Raw genomic sequence first — 18,041 nt, forward strand, 5'->3', positions numbered from 1 at the left:
ACAGTCTTGCTCAAAACGCCACCGATTAACATAATTTTGCTCTCAATCAAAAGTTTGGAGTTATTTACTACCGTAAATAGACCCTAGGTTGTTTTTACTCCAGAGTTACACTTTAATTAGCATTCATCACTTTTTGCATGTTAGACTTTCAATTTTGACTTGTCCTGAGCAAACTTCTGCAACCATTTCAGCTTTAACGCTTCCACAGACTGCATGTTTAAACTCTTTCCAGAGATGTTGAATGGGATTTAGGTCTGGACTAGGTCTTATCATGCGTTTGTAACGGAGGCGAACTGAGCTAGTGTGCTAGTTGCCCGTGTAAATCCTCACACCCCTAACCTTAAAGTGGAAATGAAGCAGTCAAATAAAACAGATGTCTATAGCACTAGTTAAATATTTAAATATACCATAAATACAAATAAAGTCAGAAATATGACCCGTTATTTAGAATGAAGCACAAACAAGTTGCATTAATTTCAGCTGTGGGCCGCCATCTTTGTTTTCAGAAAATGATGACATCACAAGAATGGTTGGTACAACATTCTATGCTGTTTACATAGCGGCTGTCATAGATTCACAGTTAGCTTACTGCCTCAACAAAATGGATATGGACGAATGGGATAGACCCACCAATGAGGACAGGCATCCAATTGCCTATGCTTTTGAGCCAGTAAGAACAGTGGGACTTTTAGTGCCCCCCACAGAGCCTAACTATGGAGGAGAAATGAGAGAGAGGTGTATCTGAGCGCACAGAAAACAATCGGTGGTGCTTATGTGGGGGTTGTGTCCCTATGTTCACTGACATGGCACACATGGAGAGTGTCTGCTGCTAGGAAATTAACCTGGGACATCTTATCCAAAATAACAGATATACAGTATCACGTCCAAATGCTGTCATTAAAGCGAGACGTTGGAGATCGCAATGCGCTCGCTGAGGGACATCCGAGCCAAAACACTGGAACACCCAATACACAGCAGTTAACCAACTAACACACTCTTGATAGGTTGTGCGGAGGGAGTAGGCTAGGGGACTACACTGATCACCTGAGACTACACTCATTATCAGATTCCAAAAATAATTCTGTGGAAATGCATGGATTACAGTTTCTTCCAGTAGCAGCAACTGGAATCCATGCATTTCCACGGAATTATTTTTGGAATCTGATCCCTTATCATACCTGTTCATTCTTACTCGTCGCTCGACTTATCTTGACTAAATTCAAGATGGCTGCAAACGCTAAACTTCGAGAAGATACTGTCTGTATAAATCGTCTTGTAAGTAAACTACCAGTGCTTTTTCAAAGTTCTCAATGTCTCGTTTTAAATGTCAGGGCCCTTGGAAGTCTACCAATGAAGTGTGGAGATACATTGAGCCTCGTAAATGGTGTAAAACAGTGATTTATTTGCATGGCTATGCCGATGCCGAGGCACCACCATTGACCGCCTTGTTGGTAGCATCGGCTAACTAGTGCCAGATTTCGGAGTGCAGGGGACAAGCCGAGATGGGCTATGAGACATACGTTCACACTCGGTATCATGTTTCAAAACACTTTAGGTCAAAATCACACCGGAATTCTCCTTTAAAGTGAACAGCATGTTATTTTATGTCAGCTTACATAAACAAATCAAAACTCAGACGCCTAGCCTACAGTCCAGTAAACAACGTCTACCCACAAAACCATGCCTGTCACAATCACAGACCTAGGCTACTACAGAGTAGCCTACAAGTCAGACGTAGGCTAGCGTAGAAGCTACCCACAACAGGTTCTCACCAGGTTCGCAAGTCTCTGCAAATAGTTTCCACTACTATTTGAGGAAGCAAATGCAATCATCGATACTACTCAATCACAAAAAGAAACCTCTTACTCACACATGAGCAATATTTTTGATACTAAATGATAGGCTATAAAAATGTACTTTTTTATGTGTGTGTCGGTTTGTTGTGCGGCCCGCCAGCCAATTTTCAAACCCAATGTGGCCCTTGAGGCAAAAAGTTTGCCCAACCCTGGATTAAGGTGACCATTACATTCCTATTTTTTGCTCTTTCCAGTTTACTAACAGGAGTGTCACAAATGTAGTCACAGTCAAGCTCGTGGCTGACTGTTTAACTAAGTTCGGCAAGCTTAACTTTACATGTCATAACATCAACTAAACACCTTAATTGTATCACTTGTAAAACAAACGTATTTCAACAAGGCTATGTATACTGAAGTTCCACAGTTAGCTAGCTAGCAAGCTTACCATTGTACATTGGAGATTATGGTAAGTGTTAGCTACAAGCTAAATTCATCCTTAACATTGGGGTATTGGAAACAAATTAGGTTGTTAATGTACATAGTTTCGGCATGAGTCAGTTACATACATATTTCTTCATAACCGTTGTGTTAGTAAAAGGATTGAATGTCCTGTGAATTAATAACTAGATGTAACGTGTGACTACTAGCTGTCTTTCCCATTGGAATCAATGATATAATGCTTGCTTGCTTTCCACTAAAACGGGGGGTGATGCAGAAAAATTTCTCTTTATGACGATGCGCTGTTAGTATGTATGCATTCAGAGGGTGTCATACTGATCCTACCCTTCAAATTCCATGCAGTTTTGAACCTGTCAGTCAAAGATACCTGCGATTACAATGCCTCGTTTTTGCTTTTTCATTTTCAATTAGGTGGCACTATACATCAAATCAATTAGGTGGCGCTATACATCAAATGAGTGTCCCCTGGAGACCAACATACATAAAAAAATGTATCATCCTAGGCCCTATGGTTCACGTGATATTCACAGAAAAAACGGCCATCTACAGGCCAGTTGGTGTACAGTGACTAAATGTACACATAAATTACCATATTTTCCGGACTATAAGTCGCACCGGAGTATAAGTCGCACCAGTCAAAAAAATTTTCATGAAGAGGAAAAAAACATATATATAAATATATATATATGCTGCACCTGAGTCGCAGGACCGGCCAAACTATGAAAAAAAGTGTGACTTATAGTCCGGAAAATATGGGGCCGGTAATTTATTGTATTGTCCCCCATGAACGGAATTCCCAAAACTTTGGCATGCATTTAGAGGGTGTCATACTGATCCTACACTTTCAATTTCGTGCCGTTTTGACCATGTCAGCCAGGGATACCTGCGATTACAACACCTCTACAACTTTTTTATTTTTAACTAGGTGTCACTATACATCAAATGAGTGGTTATGGGATGGGTTGATATGGCCCCTTAAGACCAACATACAAAAAAATGTGGTCCTCCTAGGCCCTACAGTGATGGATCAAAACGAAAAACAATGGTTCCGTGTCATCCTTGTGGGGCTACATGCCCACCAAGTTTCATGCACCGTGGTCTTTCAGTGTCCCGGGAATCGTTGACACAAAAGTACTGAAGAAAAACGAACGTGCTCCTGGGAGCTCTCGCAAAACTCCTACTTCAAGGTGGGAATCTCCAGTTCAGGTGTAACATAACCCCAACCCCTTGACTCTAGATTTGTCCCACTTCCCAGTTGCTGTTGCTCCACTGTTTGTTCCTTAACCATACTTGGGTGCTTTTAGCTGTGTGTTTTGGATCATCATACTTTTGGGGGACCCATGACCTGCGATTGAGACTGAGCTCCCTGACACTGGGCGGTATGTTTCACTCCAGAATGCCTTCAAGTCTTAAGATTTCATAGTACCCTGAACAGATTCAAGGCACTGCGGGCCAGATAAAGCAAAGCAGCATGAAAACATCCTCAAATTTTCAAAATGTGTGGTGTTCTTTTCTTGGAAATGTTAATTTTGTTGTTTGTGAGCATAGAGCTGATGTGACTTTCGTCTTATCAGTCCAAAGGACATTTCTCCAGAATGATTGTGACTTAACCATATGCATTTTTAGTGGGCTTTTTTTAGTTTATTCTTTCAATAGTAGAATCCAGAGATGGGACAAAGTCACTGTTTGGCAAGTAAAAAAAGTCTTAGTGCTGATGTCCAAGTCAAGTCCCAAGTCAAGACAGAGATGTCTCAAGTAAGTCCAAGTCAAGTCTTACCCAAGCCAAGTCAAGTCCAAGTCCAAGTCCTTATTTTTTTCGAGTCTTAAACAAGTCACTGTTGTATTAAGCAACCGCATATTAATATGTCATCAATCAAGCTTTCAATATCATCCTCATCAATATTTCATACTTTACAATTTGAAAAGTTTTAAAACACTTATAATCACGATCCCAAAGGCAAATGTCACAGAGGTCAGTTCGTTCACCGCTCTCAGGCCTCGAACCCGCCACCTCAACACACACCATCATGGGAGTCAAACGCTCTAATCACTGAGCTAAAAGCCCAGGCTTCCAACTCAGTGGTTAGAAGCGTGTGTCTGAGTTAGGGAGTGAAGTGTGTAGATGACTATTTTGGATGCGTGAGTAAATAACTTTTACAGCATGTCATAATGTTTCCATTGATCATATTAAAAATTTATATTTCAATAATTATTGTTTATTGTTGGCAAATTGGTCAATAGCAAACTAAAATACAATAGGCCTACACACAACAGAAATGAGCAGGGATAGGAGTAACAGGGGAACTGTCATGTTAGACTGTCATGTTAAATGTGTTAATTTGAGATGATCAAATTAACAGTAATCCTCCTTGCTCTAAACTTATAGGCCTACATAAGACATTGTCCAAAAATTAAAAACATAATAGTGCGTGTGTATATCTGTGTGTGTGGCTGTGTGAATGCATAAATAACATCTATGTGAAACCACAGGCCTCTTATGAATATTATGAATGAAATGTGTATTTTGGAGGCAATCCGTGGTGTGATTGACTTTATAGCCCATTAATTGCGTTAGTTGTGCGCTATTCCCCGCTCCAGTAGGGAGACGTGTAGCTCTCCCCTGCCCCCTCCTCCTCCTTCTAACCTCTGAAAACCGTTTGGCACAAATGAAAGCTAACAAATACTCTGATGTTTTCCCTGCAAGTGTGCATATCGCCCATATCAGGATGCACCACCATAGTTATTTCTGAATCCTTTGCACTGCACTCAAATTACTCACAAATTAATCCCAACCTTTATGTCACTCCTGTCCAAGTAGCCTTCAGATAGCCTACATGTTATGCAGGAGTTTGAAAGTTTATCCACCGGATGGATAAACATGCATGCAGGAGTTAGCCTAACAAATACCTACCTATGCATTCCAACAAGCATTTTAATGTCAGCAAGGCCTACTCAACACCAGGTGAATAAACAGTTATTTACCTTCACATATCTTGTATTTTATTTAGCAAAAACACAACGCTGATATGGGTGTAAGTTTGAAATGCCATGAGTCATTGATGATGATTCTGTGATAGTTTCGGTTAGCTCAGTGGAGCAAATTAAATTGTTTAGGCTATCCTATATAACAAACCACATCACAGGATCAGAGTATCGATCACAATATCACAGGATCTACCTAGTCAGACGACAAATGGGAGAATGTTCAGTGATGCTCATCCTATTTCCGTTCTCATACTAGATAAGAGACCCTGCATTCCATGCAGTTGCAGATGTAACGTTAACAGTGAACTTGAGGCTGCTGAAGTTGGTATGGGGAGAAAATAGTTATATAGTTATAAGATACAAACAATTTTACCCATGCCGCAGTCCAAGTCCAAGTCGAGTTGCAAGTAATTTCTAATTTTGTCAAGTTGAGTCTGAAGTCATCAAAATCGTGACTGAGTCTGACTCGAGTCCAAGTCATGTGACTGGAGTCCACACCTCTAGTAGAGTCCTCCAAAGAGCCCACTGTTGTCCAAAAAGTGACCAATGGTGTGATCAGACACTGATGTACCTTGAACTTGGAGTTCACCTTGAAAGTTTTCTTTGGCTCTTTGCCTTCCAATTTGCCTTCTCCTTCTGTTCAGTAATCTGGAGTAAATTGTCCTTTACCAGAACATCAAACTGCTTGCAGATATTCTGATAGCCTTTATCTTTAATAATCTATGCTAGTCCTTTTCTTTCTAATTTTCTTTCTAATTCTTTCCTTTGATTTATCTGGTCCATGTTCATTTAGGTGCACACCAAACTGCAGAGTGACTACTTTTCTCCAATTAAATAGGCTGAAAGACTGAATATAATATAAAATACATCTGTACTACTAATTAAGGTGAAACCATTAACCGTTTTAAGCATCACTATGATAAAATTATTTCACACAGTTTTTAGTGGTACCACCTAATCAGCCCAGGAAATGCTAGAATATCTATGTAAAATAAACAACAAATTATCCCTTTTCAAACTTCCTTTTCTTTATTCCTTACTTTCTTTGCTTGGTATTACATACCAAATGCACACAGCTTTGTAAATGAAAATAAACATCCTTTTAATAATCTGTAGGGGTACCAACAAATTCAGCCACAAATGTATTGGTAAGATTTTGAAATTGACATAACAAAAAGGACACTTGTGGGCACTGTGGAATACACTGTGGAGGACTTACCTTTCTGAGGTCCTCACATACGGCTCCTGGCAAGGATTTCTGGGGTAGCAACGGAAGCCTCCATAGTAATTCCAACACATCTCATCCTCTGTGCAAGTATGACCTGTTTCACACTCATTGATATCTGTGGGATGGTCAGAAAAGAAGAGACACTCACATTAAGTACGTTTACATGGACATTAATATTCTGATATTAACCAGGTTAAGACAATATTCAAAATAAGATACTCCCATGTAAACAGCCTTTTCCGATTGCCGTAACCGCAATAAGCTCATATTCAGAACTAGAATGCATTTCAGAGGAACTGCGAAAGTGTGCTCAGGTGCGATTCACCAACGGGAGCAGATAATAAAATATGGTGCGTTGGACTAGACTTGATCCAAGAAATCCTTTTTTAAAAATCGGGCGTACAGGTCAAAGTACATTAACGTACATCCGAACAAACACCAAAACACATTTTTGCTAGTTGCGACGAGCCCTAGGTCAAAGGGCACCAAATTATATGTGTGCCCTCACAATGGAGTCCCGAGTCCCTGTAGCAAGTTTTGTTTTGAGAAATGAGAGTGTTGCTTAGATGTGAGCTAACTTCCTTTAACTCAGGCGCCTCCCTAGTGGTCGAATGTCACCAAATTTATTGTGTGTCCTCGGGATGGGGTCCCAAGTCCATGTACCAAGTTTGGTTTCTATATGTGAAAGCGTTGCTGAGATATGTATGAGTTTTTCCTCGCCCCTGTCACTCATGGGCTCTCTCTAAATGTTTTACACTCTGTAAAACGCTGTGAGACATGTGTAATGTTTTGGCGCTCTATAAGTGAAATTAAATTGAAATTGAATTGAAATATGAGCCTACTTCCTGTGGTTATAGGGCCCCCCTAGTGGTCAAAAGACACCAAATTTATTGTGCATCCTCAGGATGGGGTCCTGAGTCCATGTACCAAGTTTGGTTTCTATACATGAAAGCATTGCTGAGATATGAACTCATTTCCTGCTTGGCGGCTTCACGACCTATTTTGATTGGCTGTGATGGGTGAACGCTTTCAAAAATCAAAAATCTTTTCTGCAACTTTTGTGAGGCATAACATTTGTGACCTGTGAAACTTTAGTTTCGCTTTCACTAAAATCAAAAATATGGCTGAAATCCACCTAGGTCCAAATTGACGAAATAGGCTTGATCCAAGGATTCTAGCAGTACCTAATTTTTTCAAAATCTGGCCTACGGGTCAAAAGTTACATGCATGAACGCAATGTCCAAAACACCTTAGCTAATTGCAGCGCCCCCTAGGGGTCAAACCAGATTTCTTTTGCATCCTCACAATGGAGTCCTGAGTTTATGTACCAAGTTTGGTTTCGATAAGTGAAAGCGTTCCTGAGATATTACCTACTTCCTGTTTGGCGGCTATGCCGCCAATTTCTTTTGGCTGTGACTGGCAAACGCTTCCAAAAATCAAAAATCCTTCTTGTAACTTTTGTGAGGCTTGGTCCAAGGATCATGTACCGCTTGCGTGACGGATATCAATAAGTGCTGCTTTCAGCACACTTAATAAGCAATAACCGAGGTAAGCTATGGAGTATTTCGATCTTACTCGCAATACTGAGTATGAATATGAATGGAATATTCTGTTAACGACTCATGTAAACACCATATTCGCAATATTGTCTTATTCTAAATAAGGTCAATACTCGGAATATGAATGTCCATGTAAACATACTCAGTGTTATAATTAGCTTTGCACTATACAACACAGCTTGAAATAGCCTGTTTCCTTGTGACCACTTAGATCAGGGGTTCTCAAAGTTTTGATTGGTGAGGGCCAATTCAGGAACCCCACATTAACTGAGGGCCACCAAAGAAGCGGGGGGAGAAAAAGAAAAAAAAAACCTGGAAAAAAAAATCCCATTTGTAATCATTTTAATGACCAGGTTGCATCTCTACAGTTTATATTTATTGCATTAGATGATAAATGTAAGCTATCCATTGAAAATGGAAGATAAATGTATGAGGAACAATGAAAATGCTAGCTAGTAGACAAATAGCTAACAATTTGTGTTCCATGAAATCCACAATGCTTGGCTTTTCTTGTGTTGTCATGCAGTCTTTGGATGCACTACAAATTCTGTGAATTTCTGTCTTTAGTGGACACAATTTCTGCTTGGACGCTGACATTCCCACTAGTGGATATAATACTATTAAACATGGATTCTTATTTGGATAAAGTATACATGTGATTGTTCAAAAAAGCTGACAGAACTCTGACAATGAATTGATCATTTATGTCCACAAAGCAGGAGTAGGCAAGAAGATAGAGCTTGATGTAAGCTCTGGAAGAACAAGAACATTTTAGCAAGAAATACTTGTAGGATTGCTGGAAAAGCAAATAAAAGCTCCCCAAAAATCCTCAATAAGATTTGGCAGATTCTGAGGGGGTGGTGGTCTATTCTACTGATGATCTTTATGGAAGAAATCTTCCCTACAGTACGTCCTCACCACAGTGTTAAAAGCTTGCAAGAAACATCTGATCAAGTCTGCTGCATTTTGTAATCAGGTGCTGTGGTCTGTAGTTAAAATGGAGCGTTTTGGCCACAATGAGCACAGGTATATTTGGAGGGGGTGTTTCTAAGTTCTGACCATGCAGGTTTCCCAAACTTTTTGTTATTTTAAAACTGTAAATATGGAACATTTTGTACAAATACATTTATCTTACTTAAAATATCAAAAGAAACGTCTCATTTTTAACTTTATGGAAATCAGATCATCAGGTTAGCTATACTTGTCTTTTGACCAATGGTTCCAAATATTTGCATGCCACTGTATCTGGGTGGCTGACTGATTAGATTCTACACGGTAAGAAGGGGACTGTTGGGCTGGGTTCAGTGGAGAGTGATTGAGCACAATGGGCATATATTTTAGGGAACACAATACCTTGGCACATTCTTGTTCCCTGCAGCTGATATCCATCCGGGCAGGTGCAGGAATATCCGCCTGGGCTATTGAGGCACAAATACTGACACATGTAGCTGGAGAAGGCACACTCGTCAATGTCTGGAAAGGAAGAGAAGCGAACAAACACATACACATGCATAAAGCACAAATATAAACATTACATAAAAAAACAACATAAACAGTATATATGCATGGAAATGTCAGACTGTAAGTCAATAATTATATACCTGCACAGTTGACAGAGTCTGTTGCCAGCTCATAGCCCTGATTACACTGGCATATGAATGAGCCCATGAGATTGTAGCATTGGTGCTCACAGGGATTATCAGCCTCACACTCATCAACATCTGAAACACATGGATTCAACAATTATTTTTTTCTAAATTGGAGTACATCAGAATTTATATTAGACTAGGCTTTTACATTTCCACTTTTTGGTGGGTATACTACCAAGAACATGATGATCATTCATACATTGGTAATGAGCCTTGCAAAAATGTGTCTTTTTCCTATCATTTGTATTTAAAATGCTGTCAGGGAAAGACTATTTAACCAATATACAAATTGCAGCAGAATCACAATGCTCTTGATTATGGTCTCTCCTACTATTAAATAACACTTTTGCACATTGAATAATGTGGCCTATCCTGATGGGCCTGATCCATTGTGCCTTATATCAACGGTTCAGGCTGATGGTCATGGTGTAATGGTAGGGTAGGGGATATTTTTTTGGCACACTTTAGGCCTCTTATTACCAATTGAGTATCGTTAAAATTGTTGTTGTTGACCATGTTCATACATTTATGACCACAGTATACCCATCTTCTGATGGCTACTTCCAGCAGGATAACGCACAATGTCACAAAGCCTGAATTATCTCAAATTGGTTTCTTGAATAAGACAATGAGTTCACTGTACTCAAATGGCCACCACAGTCACCCGATCTCAATCTAATAGAGCACTTTTGGGATGTGGTGGAACAGGAGATTCGCATCATGAACATCCAGCCGACAAATGTGCAGCAACTGCATGATGCTATTATGTAAATATGGACCAAAATCTGAGGAATGTTTCTAATACCTTGTTCGATCTAACCAAAAAAGTTCTGAATGCATATATATATATATATATATATATATAGCAAAGAAAAATGCTAGTTTTATATATATATATATATATATATATATATAAAAAACTAGCATTTTTCTTTGCCCTTTTAAATTAGGCTGTCAGCAAATACCAGAGGGTGTTTTTGAATCTGAACAGGAAGGGAACATGCCTGGACAATGAGTTTCACAGTGTGAAACAATAGTAGTCTACCTACATCTACGCTAATAAGAGCAAAATGATTGCAATGCAGTTTCACTCAGAATGGTGTGATTGAGAAATCCCAAAGAAGGATGGGGACCAGGACACAGATGTCTACTGGGAGTAAACAAACCATATAAAACCCACTGACAACTTCAACACTGCTCTTGTGAGTTGATTGTGACCAGCTGCTCCTGTTCTCAACAGGATGCATGACCAGAGCAGTCAAATGAGACCACTGGCAGGAATAAAAAGGCTGATGTATTGAAATAAACACATACTGTACACAAACACACACAAGTGTGCTGACATATCAACACACAGGCAAACACACACAAATAGAAACCATCCTGTGACAAACTATTAGGAAGATCTTCTGGGGATGCAGCTGTATACAACAGGATAAGCCAGACCACTCACCCACACAGCTGTGGTTGTTGCTGGACAGCTTATAGCCAATGTCACACTGACAGTAGTAGGAGCCAACAGTGTTGACACATCTGTGCATGCAGTAGTGGGATATGAGACACTCATCTCTATCTGCAGGAAAATGCGAACACAAACGCATACACACACTCACATCAATACACAAAGGAAAACAATATGTCCTTGGTTAACCTTTGACGATTTTAAAAAACAAGTGGCTGATAGCAGCCTAAGTGTGGAGGCAACAAAACAGCATTATAATGCTACTCCAAATGAAAGCACTTTGTAAGACAATTTAGTACTGTGATACTTTACTGATGAGCCCAAGCTCATGTAAACCATACATGAAGGTGTTCAATAAAACACAACTTAGATGTCCTTTGATGATTTTTAAAACTTACATTGTCAGCTAAACTACTGACTCAACTCTTTGTCAAAATTCTGACTATATAATATATACAATATGACTTTATATTTTATAAAATATATGTTTTGGTTGATTGATAGTTGATAGTGATCAGTTGTTTGTGGTTAGACAAAGTTGTTTGAGAAATGCAGTCCAAAAGGGGTTTATTTCTTTCTATAGAGCCCAATTAACCAATACAATACAAACTAAGAAAATAGACAAGTTGATCATTTTGGACAGTAAAATAAGAACTTCAATTGCCTTCTTAAAAAGACAAAACCTCAAAAAAGTTTTAAGAGTTGATAATATTGAGACTAGAATATCGATTTTAAAAACTACCGCAAACCAAATGCTCAACGGTAAACACGACAATGACTATCATCCGATTTCTGAGCTTTGAAGGGAGGAAGTATTCAACATACACACCCACACATTGGTCCCCACTCTTTTGGTATCCCGGCTGGCACTGACAACTGAAGGAGCCTCTGGTGTTGTAGCAGGTCTGATCTGCACTGCAGGTGTGGGAGCCAGTTGTACATTCATCAATATCTGAAATGATACAGGGTCAACTTATTCATTGTGGTTCCAAATGATTCCCTTCACCAATCTTTAAAATCTAAATCTAAGTTGGATTGCATCATGAAAGTCTATAACTAAAGACTAAGCTATACTAAGTTAACAACCTGACTTATGTGTACAAAGAACCAAAGAAGAACAAAAACATAGGACTTTGTAGTCTAGTTTTTCTTGCTATCTGATACACATATCTGCAATAGCCACCATAGTGTGGAGACAAGATACAGATCAAGACTGGTTGACTCTTCTCCAAAAGCCTGTGGTGTGCACATGCTGGGCAGGCAATTAGGACTGACTACATCCTTTCCAGAGACTGTGGAGTTAAGTAGGAAATATGTCTCACAAGAAACATCCGCTAACCACCTCGGCTGTACTATATGCCTTTTTAATTTTCTCTATATGATTCTGCAGACTCCACCAGCCATTTTAACCGTCCTCCCTTCAATTTGAAAGGGAGTGTGTGCAATGTGCATGCAAAGTATGGCAGATGTGAATGCCAACCTTGCATTTATTTGCAGAGTCCAGGAGAGACGGAGAACTACCTCTCAGAATAGTAAAGTATTTTTTACAAAACCTGTGACATTTTAAACTCCAACAACTTAAACTGATTTTAACACATATGTCAATGTTGCTAACTCGTAGAACAGAATAAACTTACACTTACTTTCAACCAACTGCAGTTACTCTCTACCTCCAACTCTATTAACACAATGCTTAGTTTGAATTGAAAATGGTACAAGTTGAGGGACACTACCAGGCCTCATGACTAATGAACATGTATGGTATCGTAAACCTTCATATGAGCCGGCATGGCAAGTGTAGCAGCAACAAAAGGCTTTAAAAATAAACATGTATCTCAGTGAGGCTTTCCCACTGCGCTGCTGCAGCCGGCCTCTCTGGCTTGTTGCTCATGGCAGCATGGTGAGGCAAGCGCACTCACACAACGTGAGGATTATGTCACTCTGGCTGCATGCCCCACCTGGAGCCTGTAGTCTGAGTAAACAAGTGCAGAGGCCCCCAGCTCCACTTCCACATTACAAACCTGGGCTGACCTCTCGCTTGGCGAGAGAAAGGGCCGCTGGTAGGGAAGCAGGCCCCACAGAGCAGGCCCCGTGGGAATGTGTGCGGAAAAAGTGAAGAGGACACTCCCTGACTATCTCTCTTTCCCTCCCTTTCTCTCTAGCATTGACTTAACTTCTACCACACATTCTTCCTTGTCTCCTTCAGAATATAGTCCCTTACCTAATGGTGATGTTGATCTCAAGATCATCCATATAAATAAAACTATCCCATGGTGCATAACTGAGGGTAAATAAAATAAATAGACTGCCTACACATCCAAGTAATGAAGGAGTCTATCATATGACTCACAGACAAAAAATCTAACAATTAAACACCTTTTCGTCATTAGCAAGCCTGTTTGATGAGGTTCTCTGCTCATTTTATCTCATATCTTACTCAGCAGTTCTCTTTTGTAGACTTGGGAAAGGCTAAGGCCAGACTGGCATCAGATCTGATGTTTTATGTCCATACCTTTCTAAGTGTGTGTCTATATTCTGTATGTGTTCATAATGTTTTAGATAAAACACAAAGTGAGAGAGAACACAGAGACAGAAATTGGATCAAATATTCCAGTTTCCCACCAAATCCTTACAATCCAGTATGAAAGATTACCCAGATGGATTTCTACAGGCATGATAGAGCTTGTCGTTATAACCGCACCAGGGCAGTTGGTGTTTTTTTCATAGCTTTTGTAATGGAAAACAGGCCCTCATCCAAAGAACAACCAGAATCATATCATTGGATGATTAAAGGGTTTAAAATAATAATCCATTATCCATTAATCTGTATCACAGCATACATTTATCAGTTATGGAAGGAGAATTGTTTGGTCTTAAACACCAATAAATGATATATAAAGATATCAAATGGTTGGTTCATTGAGGTCAGTGTAAAGTAAATGTGAGAAAATGTGCAGAGAATAAGTGAAGCAGGAATGAAAAGGCAATCTGGATGAATATGGTGAACCAAGTTATTAAATAGTATTGCATGAGTAAAAGTGGAAAAAGTGATAGCATGTGTGTTTAAGAATATATAGCCTACAATTGAAAATGGTTAAGGAAAATGTACAGAAATTCCAGGGTAATAGTCTGTTGAGAGTAATTGTGTAACAACAGATTTCATTTGACCCTCATCCCAAGAAACATCAGCAACTGATTAACTATTCAGTTAAGTGAAACAGGCCAAGGAATTTCAGTCCCGTTATCACAGCCTTTCAGCTGCAAGAAAGAATGCCAGAAGAGACAGTGGTGGGGAGCCCCTTTTCCGCTTTACACTAGATGCTTACTAGTGTTGTAGTGATGTGAATTAGGTGGCATATTACAGACCATAAGCACACAAGGGTGCATGACAAGAATATCAGCCATAGGAAAAGAGCAATACATGCAGTTTACATAGAACTTGCATGGTGCATTGAGTATATCTGACCAGGGGAGCTGAGGATGATGCATTGCCTAATCATCTGTGAGCAGCATTTTGATGTAAGAAATGTCAGCTCTGTGAGCTAGGAGCATTTCCATGATGGCGTCAATGGAAAGATTAACAGCTTAACACACAGGGGGCAGGAAGCAGCTGGACAACAGAAAAATGTTGGCTTAATTGTAACAGCAGCATTAAACACTCAAATGGACAAATCTGTTTTAATCTATTGTCTTTCAACCTATTGATTTTGCTCCAGTTAAGAGGTCAAGATAATTTCCCACCAGAGAGAACACAAGCAAAAGTGCAACAGACACTAGCACTCGCTGCATTTTCTATGACTGAAAAGAGGAATCCAGTCCAGGTTATTTTACCAGTGTATTGAATTGTACAGTGCAAGTATAATACACTGATTATGATTGATATAAGGTAGCTATCTCTGGTCTCACTTAATGCAACTGCACCTATATTAACCAGCTCAATAGTAGCAACATGCTTATTGTCACTGTCAGTCTTTGTATCCAGATGTTGTATGATAATTTTTTGCTTTCATACAAATCTGATCAATTGCTTTGTGTTGTAGCCTACTATATAAGGCTTTGTCCTTTACCTAACCAGACCATAATCTAAAAGTGAAAAGAAAAACTCTCTCATATGGTATAAAAACTATGTTTTGTGTCAGTGTGTCTTTTCACCCTCTTCTAATGGATGTTTTTGGAGAGATAAACATTGATGACATCTGATCCTGAGGAATTTCCTGTTCACTCCAATCTCCTTTTTCTTGAAGGTGCTGTTCAAAACAAAACGTTCCAAACTTACACTGGCTCAACAGGAAACATTAGGATGGGTCTTGTTCTAATGGGCTTGCCAAGTCACATTCTCACCCATCAATGAATCCAGCCAAATACTTCAAATTTTTCTATATTTCATCGCAAGTCTATGTTTGGTTACATGTGTGGCATAAAGAATCAATCTAATCCTTCTTTGAGTGAATCAATTCTCATCAAAGAAAAAAATGGAAAGATCTACTTCAAGCATTCTGGCTACATTAATAATAAAAAAATTGTAATTTCTTTTCAAAGAGATTCTGAATGGAAATACACACATTTGTCATCAGTTACGGCTTAAGATCTTTTGATGGCTATGGCTCTGTTGCATTCCTAGCATGGTTTATGAACTTTGCTTCCACACACTTTGATCCACAGACAAGAATAAAATTAGGGTAGAGGAGTAAGTGCCAATACGAATACAATATGAATCTATATCAGATCATGTGAAATTCAAAGAAAAGTTATTCAGTTCTTAAAAAGGCTGTGAACAAGGGGATTAAAAGGAACTCTTCACCCCTGACCACGTGTGATAGGCATTATAATTAGTAGTACATTTCAAAGTGTATACCACAAAACTGCAACCTATTGCCTCTGTCCTCCTCAATTTTCAGCAAATTGCATTGCATTGCAGTGATTCATGATTAAAATATAGCAGAAATATCATTATTAACCCATGCAGACTTATTTCATAAATGGACAAGCTCAAAGCAGACATAGAATGTAAACAATTTTACCTTGGCTTTGTTGAATAAGTAGTTTAGTAACAAAGATACCATGAACCAGAAACACGGTTGTTTCCTCCTTTATATGCAAATGTAGAACTTTGGATTGATATGAACCCTAAAACAAGGGGTATACTGAACAAAAACAAAGAGTGACACGAACAGGCTGTGACACAAACCATCCCTCTGATCATCACCCCCCTCCACATGTTATGTTACCACTTCGAGTTGGATATTCAGGTAGAAGTTACTGGAGCCTATTGTGAGCATTCTTTGGTCAATCAACATAAAGCTCACTTAATTGTTCATGTGGATGCCTGATAAGCATGATTGTAAAATAGCATCTGAGCATGTTTTTGACAAACCGAAGTTGCATACTTTCTAATCTATGTTAACATCAGAGAACAAGGCAAAATACGCCATTCATCCATTCTACTGTATATCATCAAGAATGCATAATGATATTATAAAAATACATCTGCCATGTTTAACCAGCGTTGGTTGGTGATCTGACTATCCAGCTAAACAATCTTATTTTTCAAAAGGGAAGTGTCTTCACCACAGTGAAAAATAATAAGTGATCTCATCAGCACATATTCTACAAATAGTCATTCATGAGCATCTACAATGCTCTAGTGCCAAAACCACCTTGGGAAAAGAAATGACTATAACTAAGCTTAGCATCACGGATCATACAGTGGCAATCTCTCCTATCAACAGCCTGTCTCAACTGGAGTGGAAATCAGCACTCAGAACTCACACACTCAGCCTTTGTTTAACTTAACTTTACACTGGCCAAGTGAAAGCCATGATGACTCACAGGATTCAGTTTTACTCCCTCCATTTGGGTACTGCCCCTCAGTGCCCACTGCTTTGGTTTGGCCTCCAGATTTCCTCTGTAGAACGGTGAGTAAGCATGCAGTAAGCACCATTTGATACCCTGAGGTTTCTTCATTAACAATTTCTATGAAGACAAACCAAACTCTGCAAACCAAGTGCAAACTCTAAGCACTAAATACAGCATGTTAAGCAGTTGCTGTGGAGGGAAATTCCCTCAAAAGGGTCTAAGTGAAGACGAATGTGTTGGGAATTCACACAAGCAAACTTCTCATTTCTCAGGATGAAGTTACTAAAGAAAATTTCTCTTTTCATGTGACTTTTAAAACTTTTTTTCTTCTCAAACAACTGCTACTCTGTTCCATAATTGTGCTGACTCATTTCTTGCACAGGCATTTCTTACACAGGCTTTTCTTCCATTACATATCTGCTTACGAACTGTATTGCTGTTCTCTGCTAAAAAATGAAATACTCACACTTAACAATATGCCTTTCAATAAATACAATGTTCTTACCTGGTTACCAGGCATTTATTTCTATGGTGTGTGCTGTCAAAAACAAATAATGGTTGAGTATCACTTGCAGATTTCAAACAGAATTGTTGCAGCACTGTTTTAAATTGACCATGTGCGGTTTCAGTTCAGCATTTCATTTCATTTATAATCCTTCAGGCAAACTTGTGAGGTTTCATGCTCATGTTCTAACCCTGAAAATATGGGCTAAAGATCCAGGAAACACTCTATGGTGGTAGTTCATTAAGTGTATAGGAAAAGTTAGATGAGAACATAGGAGAAAATGTGCCCATTCATTGGAAGAGGGATGGATTAAGGATGAGGATTACCCCTTTAAAACACACATGAGTGTTTAAAGTAATGGAGCAAGTGACTAGTTCTAGAGGTGACTCATCCTTTTACTCTAACTCTACGGTCTGATGGGAGTGCATACAATCACTGTCAAACACTGCATTTACCATCAAACACACACATATGAACACACACTTGACTGTACACTGAAAAAGACAGCAAGCAGACATAAACACACATCCATACATGCAGAG

General features: G+C 39.1%; 1 protein-coding gene across 1 annotated transcript in view; it reads right to left on the reverse strand.

Annotated features, from left to right (window-relative positions):
- The window catches only part of efemp1 (EGF containing fibulin extracellular matrix protein 1), a 75,036-nt gene that overhangs the window by 17,156 nt on the left and 39,839 nt on the right, over positions 1-18,041 (reverse strand). The window contains exons 5-9 of the mRNA XM_076285296.1: positions 11,968-12,090; positions 11,130-11,249; positions 9,629-9,748; positions 9,381-9,500; positions 6,460-6,583 (exon numbers count right to left, since the gene is read on the reverse strand). Of these exons, the coding sequence (XP_076141411.1) occupies positions 6,460-6,583; positions 9,381-9,500; positions 9,629-9,748; positions 11,130-11,249; positions 11,968-12,090 (607 nt within the window). The remainder of the gene's footprint in view (positions 1-6,459; positions 6,584-9,380; positions 9,501-9,628; positions 9,749-11,129; positions 11,250-11,967; positions 12,091-18,041) is intronic.

Source organism: Alosa pseudoharengus, unplaced genomic scaffold (assembly GCF_046254945.1).
Source record: "Alosa pseudoharengus isolate Yale_2024_CS ecotype anadromous, Long Island Sound unplaced genomic scaffold, YU_APseudo_1.1 YU_APseudo_1.1_scf_15, whole genome shotgun sequence".
Lineage (NCBI taxonomy): Eukaryota > Metazoa > Chordata > Actinopteri > Clupeiformes > Clupeidae > Alosa > Alosa pseudoharengus.